Here is a 9,468-nt window from a genome sequence, read left to right as displayed (position 1 = left end):
AGTATGTCGTCCAAAAAGTGACAAAAATGTCATAGTTTAGTATGTCGTCCAAAAAGTCACCAAAATGTCATAGTTTAGTATGTCGTCCAAAAAGTGACAAAATTGTCATAGTTTAGTATGTCGTCCAAAAAATGACAAAAATGTCATAGTTTAGTATGTCGTCTAAAATGTGACAAAAATGTCATAGTATAGTATGTCGTCCAAAAAGTGACAAAATTGTCATAGTTTAGTATGTCGTCCAAAAAGTGACAAAATTGTCATAGTTTAGTATGTCGTCCAAAGATTGACAAAAATGTCATAGTTTAGTATGTCGTCCAAAATGTGACAAAAATGTCATAGTATAGTATGTTGTCCAAAATGAGACAAAAAATGTCATAGTTTAGTATGTCGTCCGAAAAGTGACAAAAATGTCATAGTTTAGTATGTCGTCCAAAATGTGACAAAAATGTCATAGTATAGTAGTACTATGTAAAAGTCTCTCACAGAGATTAAAACTCAAATACAATTTCGATGAATTACTGCATACCTTTAATTTACAATTTATTATATGGGCTACAAATATTCAAATGTACTTGTTTAAAACAAAAAATCTCATTGTTATTTATTTGACAAATAAACTGAATTCACCTTTTTATATTCAAATGTGTGCCAACTCACTGGGCTTCTTCTATGAGAAGAAATGAATAAACAATAACATTCAGTCATTAAAACATTTTTTTTCCTGTTCAGGAATTCAAACAAATATACAACTCTAATATAATTTGATGAGTCTCATAATAATAATAATAACTTTTTTTTTTCAGTGTTTTCAGTAAAACGGTACATTTGAAAATTGATGGATAACGATAATAATTATATTTTTAGCATTAAATGAAAGGATAATCATATAAAGATTTTTCAAAAGCAGCTCTTCCATGGTTAGAGATTTTTAAGCACCACTCTGTTCCCTTCTGTACACATGGCTCATTCTTTTGTGGAAAAAAAACCCTGTCTTTCCTGATTTCAAATGTTGATTGTTCTGATTATTTCTGTTGTTCTGATGTGTTTGATACTATAAAAACTGGTATTATGTGTCTGTGGAGACATGTCCTCTGCGCCCAACAGGGGTCGAAGTCCCTCTTCCTGGTTCTGTGTAACTGATGAGGTGTTAATCAACAGCTCAGTGCATGTGTGAGTGAAACATCTGATCACAGCCTGGACTTACTGTGAGTCTGGTGGAGAAGGTAAGAGCACACACACACACACACACACACACACACACACACGTACGAGGAGATTTATGTAGATTGTTTTAAATTGTTGCTGCTGCACTATAAAGCCGGTCAGATTCATGTGTAACTTATTTGTGTTACAGAGTTTTATATTACAGATGTTACATCTAAAGAAAGTCAGGGAAGCTTGAAAGGAACGTCATAGATAGATAATGTTTAACATGATGTTGTATGAGGTACAACCACACTTGTGAGGTCTCCCTCAGCAAATCCATAGTAAAAAATCAGTCCTTTATTTGACCTCACAGCACAGAGTGGTTGTTAATCCACTCCATCAATAAGTACATACAGTACAGTTGAGACCAGAAGTTTACATACACTATATAAAAAGACACATATGCTTTTTTTCTCACTGTCTGACATGAAATCAGACAATCACTTGTTCTGTTTTACATTCGTTAGGATTACCAAAATTATTTCTATTTGTTAAATGCCAGAATAATGAGAGAAGGATTATTTTAGACATTTTTTTATTACTTTCTTTAAAGTCAGAAGTCATACACTAAGATTATTATGCCTTTAAACAATTTGGGAAAGCCTAAATGAAGATGTCATGTCTTTGGAAACTTCAGATTATTGGTTTATTGACAACATTTGAGTTAATTAGAGACACACCTGTGGATGTATGTTAAGGCAGACCTGAAACACACTGCTTCTTTGTGTAACATCATGGGAAAGTCAAAAGAAATCAGCCAAGATATCAAGAAGAGAATTGTGGACTTGCACAAGTCTGGTTCATCCTTCTTCATTTGGGCTTTCCCAATTTGTTTAAAGGCATAATAATCTTAGTGTATCTAAATTTCTGACTTAGTAATACAAAAGTAATACAAAACTGTCTAAAAAAGAATCCCTCTCTCATTATTCTGGCATTTAGCAAATAGAAATAATTTTGGTAATCCTAACGGACCTAAAACAGGACACGTGATTGTTTCATTTCATGTCAGACAGTGAGAAAAAAAAGCATATGTGTCTTTTTATATAGTGTATGTAAACTTCTGGTTTCAACTGTATGTGCTATATGAAATCTTACCCTTGGATGTACCTTAGTGACACAAACTCTGTAGGTCATAGACAGCCATGGAGCATAAAGTAGTCAGTTGTGGTTAAGAAGCTGACTGACGTGTTAGTGCCTCATAGAAGCACACCTTAGGAAACCTAAAATGTCCCTTTAAGAACAAAACAAATGTTTGACTTGTCTTTATGGATTACACGAACACACATTACCAGATGATGTGTCTACACAGACTCTGATAATCCCCTGACATTCTTATATGTTCTTGTTTTTGAAGCTGCAGTAGGTGGAGATATTTGTCATTACTGATCAATAATTCCACAATAACCTTTCGCAACAAGACTCTGTTTCTAGTCTTTGTAGAATTGATTTCACTGAGTGCTTTTATATCCAAATTAAATTGAGTATTTGAGGCTGATTCCATCACATGTCCACATAATCCACTTGTTTTTTATTTGTCATTGTTTTCTAATTGTGTAACTTTGTGTATTTATGTGACGCTGCCGATCTTGGCCAGGTCTTCCTTGGAAAAGAGGTTTTTAATCTCTATGGGATTTACCTGGTTAAACAAAGGTTGATTAATAAATAAATAAACCAGCTATAACTACCTACACGGCTGAGACACTTCAAGTTCAATTGAGCTAAACTGGCACCTCCTTGTCCTTGATGTGCAGCACTAAAATAATAGATTTAAGTAAAAGTTCCAGGTTCTTCAGAAACCTGTACCCTCACCTGTAAACCTGTGATCACAGCTTTATTCATAAACATACGTAAGTATGATAAACCTGTTTCTCCACAGAAGAGCTCAGTAATGGTGCGTCGTGTGGCAGTGGTTGGAGGCGGCAGCTCAGGTCTGGCCTGTGTCAAGACGTGTCTCGATGAAGGTCTGGAGCCGGTCTGCTTTGAAAGCAGTGATGACATCGGTGGCCTGTGGAGGTTTAAGGTGAGAGTTTCCACAGAGTGGAATGGTTCGGTTTGGTACGTCACTTATTTATTTGCATTTCCATCAGGAATAGTACCAAAATAACCAGTCAACCATTCTAATTTTTGGCACCCTTTCTATGAGGTACGCGAGTAAAACTGTACGGTAAGGTCAGGGTGGAACTAGACCACTCAGGACAGTCAGCTGATTGAGCGACAGGAAAGCGTCACTCCCTTGCGATCCCGATCGTGTCAGTTTGTTCGTAGATAAACAGACAGACTTCAGTCTGAATTTGCCAGATTTTTTGATGGCTTTCAGGACATCAAGATGATTTCTTCAAGTAAGACAAAATGTATTTTAGAGACAAACTACAGACCGTGAAAAACTCAAAATATGTTACTCACTTTATGAGGATGAACAATTATAAACTTAAATTGTTTTTAGTTTGTCTGAAAAATGTGTTTATTTTTCACTTAAGCTTCAGGATTGCTTATAAAATGAAGTTAGTGAATACAATGTGGGACAAATAAAAATAACCAATGAACAAAAGGGGTAGTTTGCACAAATTAATGATGTTTATTTTTATTTTATTTGGCAGGAGTCACTTGAGCCGCAGCGATCCAGCATCTATCGCTCCCTAGTGGTGAACACCTCGAAGGAGATGATGTGTTTCAGTGACTTTCCCATGCCAGCTGATTATCCAAACTACATGCACCACTCTCAGCTGCTGCAGTACTACAGGCTCTATGCTGAGCACTTCCACCTGCTCAGATACATCAACTTCCAGGTTGTTCCTCCTTTGTCAGTCATCACAGGTTTCTACCTAAAGTAACGCAAAGACAAAAACCTTTAATGTGTACAATAACATTTAAGACAACAGTGAGGACAGTTACGCAAAGACCAGACTTCTCTGTGAGTGGACAGTGGGACGTGGTGACCATAAACAAGGACGGGGAGGAAGAGAGACACGTCTTTGATGCAGTTCTGGTGTGTTCCGGTCAATACACTCATCCGTCCTTACCCCTGTCTGATTTCCCAGGTCAGTAAATGAGACAACTATGCTGTCATGTCACTGATCAAGAACGAGAGTGGGTACATTGTCTTCATATCGGCACATTTGCTGTGTCTCTCCAGGTCATGAGACGTTCTCTGGCAGGTGTTTCCACAGCTGGGAATATAAAGACGCAGATGCCTACAGAGGAAAGAAGGTGGTGGTGGTTGGCATTGGCAATTCTGGAGCAGATATCGCAGTCGAGATCAGTAGATCTGCGACAAAGGTGTCTTAAAATCTTTTATATCTGAAACTTAATTAGTATCCATGTTAAAATTCATTTTAAATGTAATGTTAATGTTAATTTCCTCTGATAGACATTTCTCAGCACACGAAAGGGAACCTGGGTGATGGGCAGGATGTCTACCAACGGTCTCCCTCTGGACATGACTGTCCTCACCAGATTCAACCTCATCCTCTCACGGCTCCTCCCCTTCTCTGTGGTTAACTGGGCTGCAGAAAGAGATCTGAGGCATAGATGTGACCACCAACTGTACGGCCTGAAGCCCGCGCACAGGTGACTTGTTATTACACTCATGTCCCAGGTTTCCCGACACAATCTTCTCACATCATTTTGTATCAGAGTTGTTTATTTGCTGAGTGTCAGGGCTCACTTTCAAATCTGAAAATCCTCTGAGCAGGCTTCCCATGGGTCCTTGAAATCCTTGAAAGTTTGAACAGACATAGGTCATTGAAAGTGCTTTAATTTAGTTGGTTACAGCGTCACTGTTGTGGACACTGTCCACTGTTTCTCTCGCCGCCGTTGACGTGAGATTCCGTGCAGAACAATGAGCAAATAACGTTTAGACAGGAGAGAGCAAAGGACGTGATGTCTGAGAAATGAGAATTCCAAGAATGTGTTGTCCAGATGCAGAGTGTGCTACTAAGCAATGGACGCAGTTTCCCTCCCAGCTTAAGCTGTGTCAGCACATTCTTAGTCTGAGGTCCTACCAAACCTTAAATCACCACAAGAGACTAGGAATTAGCATTTATAGTCTTGTTTTCATGTCAACAATGGATATAAAATGACTTGACTTTCTGTGGAAATGCATGTGGTAATTACAGGTTTTTCACTAATTGATCACGACCACTCATTGCCAAATGCTGGACTGTGGTCCAACAATGAACTGACAAAAAACTGATCTGTACAATAATAATAATTAAATAACTTTCCCCAGACTTCTGCAGCGAAAGCTTTTAATCAATGACGATCTTCCTGGACGAATCCTCCAGGGGGCGCTAATCATGAGGGCCAACCTGAAAGGCTTTTTGGAATCAGGGGTTATATTTGAAGACAACACCGTGGAGGAGGACATCGATGCTGTGATCTTCTGCACTGGTTATAAAATAAACTTCTCCTTCCTGCCTCCATCTTTGTACGAGGAGACTCACGGAGAGCTGACGCTGTACAAGTGAGTGAATCAGTTTCCACGTTTACGAGGCGACGTATGGAGGAGCAGGATGTTAATGGTCAATGACAGCAGCTGTAATGTCAGTGTAGAAATGCCCAAAATAATAATTACTTACTCCATTAGAGGGGCCACACAGTGGTGTAGTGGTTAGCACTCTTGCCTTGCAGCGAGAAGACCCGGGTTCGAGCCCCGGTTGGAACAAGGGCCTTTCTGCATGGAGTTTGCATGTTCTCCCCGTGTGTGCGTGGGTTCTCTCCGGGTTCTCCGGCTTCCTCCCACAGTCCAAAAACATGCAATGTGGGGATAGGTAAATTGGACACTCTAAATTGACCATAGGAGTGTGAGAGTGAATGGTTGTTTGTCTCTATCTGTGTGTGGCCCTGCGATGGACTGGCGAACTGTCCAGGGTGTACCCCGCCTATTGCCCGATGTAGCTGAGAGTATAATACATATGTCGGGTGCTCAAATATGGTTGTTTTGATTTCAAATTTTAGGAGAGTGTTTCCACCATCTCTGCAACACCCAACACTCGCCATCATGGGACTTTTCCAGACTAAAGGACCAATCATGCCTGTGGTGGAGATGCAGGCACGGTGGACTGTTAGGGTCTTCTCAGGTACACACACACACATACACACACACACATCTAATGCCGTGTTTCCACTTCATGGTACCATGGTTTTCCATTACTTCATAGTACCTCCTCAACATGGGCGGAGTCATCACAGCACGGCTGCATGAAACTCCTGTGACTTCATTTTATGCTGAAATGCTGAGATTTTAGACATTTCCATGGTAATTGTTAGAGATGAACCCACATTTTTTAGGATTTTGAAGTCTTTTTAACTGATCTACAGTTCGGCTTGATTCTTGTTTCAGACGTCGCACTCATGACTCTTCCTGTGACAGCACTCATTAGTTCAGCTCGCTAAGAACCTCGCAAAAGCAGGTACTAAAATAAGTACCAGGTACCAGTTACTATCACTAATGGAAAAGCAAAATAAGCATGCCGTGCTCGTGCATTCCCTAGCTCCTTACCTTAACCTTAACCATCACAACCAAGTGTCTTAACAACTTAATGTCTTACCCTAAAACCAGGTCTTAACTGTGAAAAAGCCCTTTAAAAGATAAAATGCTGAGGTTTTTCAGCCTTTGCTGTTTTCCTTCAAGGTTTGAATCGTCTTCCGTCTCCGGAGAAAATGCTGGAAGTGATTGAGTCGGAGAGAAAGAGAAACATGGAAAGGTAGATGTTCACCTTCACACTGACGTCCTCGTGTAAAAGCAAACGTTTGTCTCACGTCTCGTTTCCTCTTTGTTTTCTCAGCTACACCTGCCCACGTCAGGCTGCTCTCCAGGTCGACTACATCTCATACCTGGACTTCATGGCCAAAGAGGTCAGTTCACTTCAAATTTAGGGTTAGGAATGTGATTATATACAATATTACTGTGCAGTGTGATAAAAATAACTAACAATAACTTGATTGTGGATAATCTTTAGTGGGGAAATACTATATCAAGTTCACCACAAGGGGGCTTCTCCTCACTTCAGGAGCTCATGATTTACAAAGACGTTACTGTTCACTTAAAAGTGTTCATGACAAACATGTAGCCTTATTAAGATGTGTTTGCAAACACAACATTACAACATTTTGTAACACTTTTAGGTAAAGTAAAACATTTTTTTTGAAATGTTAGTCACATGTTTGTAGAGCTATATTCTGTGAATCTGTTTATGTAACATTACAACACTTCACGGCACTCTTTGGTATGATAAGCTTTCATAAAGAGAGTGACATGTATTTGTAAAACTTTGGTTAATGTTAGTTAGTTATGTTTTTGAACGTTTTCAGGTTATAAATCTTACACATACAAACCAAATGATGGTAAATTATGGACAGAGGTCTTTGTCTGTTTATGTTTAATAATCTAGATTAGTTGCATTGATTTTGTAAATTGCACTTCTGTTGACAGTAGCCTCTGTGTTATGTGTCATAGGTCGGAGTTCGACCAAACCTGTTGCTGCTGTTGGTGACAGACCCTGTGCTCTGGCTGAAGCTGCTCTTCGGTCCCTGCACTCCATATCAGTTTCGTCTCTCTGGACCGGGACGATGGGACGGGGCCCGGCACGCTGTCCTCACTCAGTGGAAGCGGGTTGTTCAGCCCTTCAAAACCAGACCAGCACCCGAACCAGAACCCGGTCCATCTGTCCTTCTCTCCGTTTGTCTGCTCAGCATTGGAGCAAGTGTGCTAACGGCTCTGATTCTGTCTAAAGACAAACTCAGTCCAGTTCTGCAGAGAACAGCTCGATACTGTGAGGAACAACTTGTTTCCTGGACAAATCAAACACTTTAGGACCTAAACCAGAACCTGAACCTGAACCTGAAGGCCAGTGACGTCTCTTAAATGTAGAATGTGAGATGTGTGGTTGTGAAAGGCAACTTCATAGATCTTTAAAAACATGTACCAATTTCATATTCAAATTAAAAGAGTAAACTTTAAGACAGTGCATTACTCTCTCTATATATATATATGTGTGTATATATATATATATATACATATATGTATATATACATATATATACATATATGCATATATATACGTATATATACGTATATGTATATGTATATGTATATATGTGTATATACCTATATGTATATATGTTTATATGTATATGTATATACATATATACATATACATATATGTATATATACATATATATATGTGAGACTGGCCTAATTTAAATTATATACATTACATGCGGGACTGTTAGAAGCAGAACTTTGTAACTTTTCTCTGCTTATTTGTTCTACCTTGAGCGTCTAAAATAACACCATCATTGTGATCTAATAGCTTGTACCTGGCTAGTGTGTGTGTGTGTGTGTTTAGTGCCATGAAGTAATTTGTGGCTCCTGATTCTGAGGAATTGAGGTCAGTTGCCCTGATCTTGCAAGGCTGGTTTTCTACTAACAGACAGTAGGGGGCAGTGGAGACAGCCCACAGTCTCCCCACAGCAAGACATTTAACCATCACAATGACTCTGAAGCTGTTAAATTAGTGTAAAAATCCTGCATAGTTCTGCTTTAAAGGGGCGAGGAGCAGCCAGCTTTAATGGCCCACAATTCCTGCATACACCACCGTTAAGTCTATATTCCATTGCAGTCACATGACAACAAACATCAGTCTTGCAGGTGAAGGGTTATATCACCGTCAGTGTTCACCAGCATTTACTACTGTACTTATTTTAATCACACCAGTCTGCAGTTCTTGATATGTTTTCTTATAGTCTAAGTATGAGCTATTTATCACACATAACTGCATGATTATGGCTATGGTGTAACTCAGGGAACATGGCATAGAACATGAAGGTATCGTCAAAATTCATTTAGAAACAAAAATAAATCACATTTCATACTTGGGTTTTAATAAATTGTTTCTAAAATGAAATTTTAAAATCACAGTACCAAATTGTAAATATGTGAGAGTTATTAGAAAATTATAAATGAAAGCATGAAACAACTATGATTGAAATGACACAAACAACAGTAGCTTATTGTTTTGGATTATGTGTGAACAGTGAACAGTGGTGTGGGTGTATGTGTGTTTGTGTGAAGGGAAATGCCCCAATCATCTGTTTAAAACTTTATTGTGTTTTAACAGAAACCAGACATACCATAATAAATCCAAATATGATATACATACATACATGAAATAACAACACAGAATTTGCTAAATAAAATAAATTACTATATTTGTCTACTCTGCAGAAAAGAAACCTTGAATTAAACTTAAACAGTAAAACA

The 9,468-nt window shown here is 38.7% G+C and overlaps 1 protein-coding gene across 2 annotated transcripts; it reads left to right on the top strand.

The window, feature by feature from the left end:
- The first annotated feature begins 872 nt into the window (after positions 1-872).
- On the top strand, positions 873-8,167 carry LOC131465648 (dimethylaniline monooxygenase [N-oxide-forming] 2-like). Of its 2 annotated transcripts, none has more exons than XM_058638501.1 (11): positions 873-1,223; positions 3,086-3,226; positions 3,804-3,992; positions 4,079-4,244; positions 4,340-4,482; positions 4,574-4,773; positions 5,435-5,668; positions 6,163-6,284; positions 6,839-6,911; positions 6,993-7,062; positions 7,664-8,167. In XM_058638501.1, exons 2-11 carry the CDS (start codon positions 3,095-3,097, stop codon positions 8,018-8,020), a joined length of 1,686 nt encoding a protein of 561 aa, XP_058494484.1. In that variant the 5' UTR covers positions 873-1,223; positions 3,086-3,094; the 3' UTR covers positions 8,021-8,167. The 2 variants fall into 2 exon arrangements, with proteins under 2 accessions (XP_058494484.1, XP_058494483.1); XM_058638500.1 differs by having other exon boundaries at positions 3,083-3,226.
- The last annotated feature ends 1,301 nt before the right edge of the window (positions 8,168-9,468 follow it).

This window comes from Solea solea, chromosome 9, assembly GCF_958295425.1.
Source record: "Solea solea chromosome 9, fSolSol10.1, whole genome shotgun sequence".
In the NCBI taxonomy this organism is placed as follows: domain Eukaryota; kingdom Metazoa; phylum Chordata; class Actinopteri; order Pleuronectiformes; family Soleidae; genus Solea; species Solea solea.
Note: the sequence above shows the minus strand (reverse complement) of the source record. Positions and strands in the feature narration are given on the sequence as shown.

What these genes read in the sequence shown, in the direction of transcription:
- LOC131465648 (XM_058638501.1), top strand. Translation starts at nt 3,095, where the DNA reads ATGGTGCGTCGTGTGGCAGTGGTTGGAGGCGGCAGCTCAGGTCTGGCC. An exon ending in GGCCTGAAGCCCGCGCACAG is followed by an intron (nt 4,774 to 5,434) that starts GTGACTTGTTAT and finishes AACTTTCCCCAG; the next exon opens with ACTTCTGCAGCGAAAGCTTT. An exon ending in GGAGAGCTGACGCTGTACAA is followed by an intron (nt 5,669 to 6,162) that starts GTGAGTGAATCA and finishes TTCAAATTTTAG; the next exon opens with GAGAGTGTTTCCACCATCTC.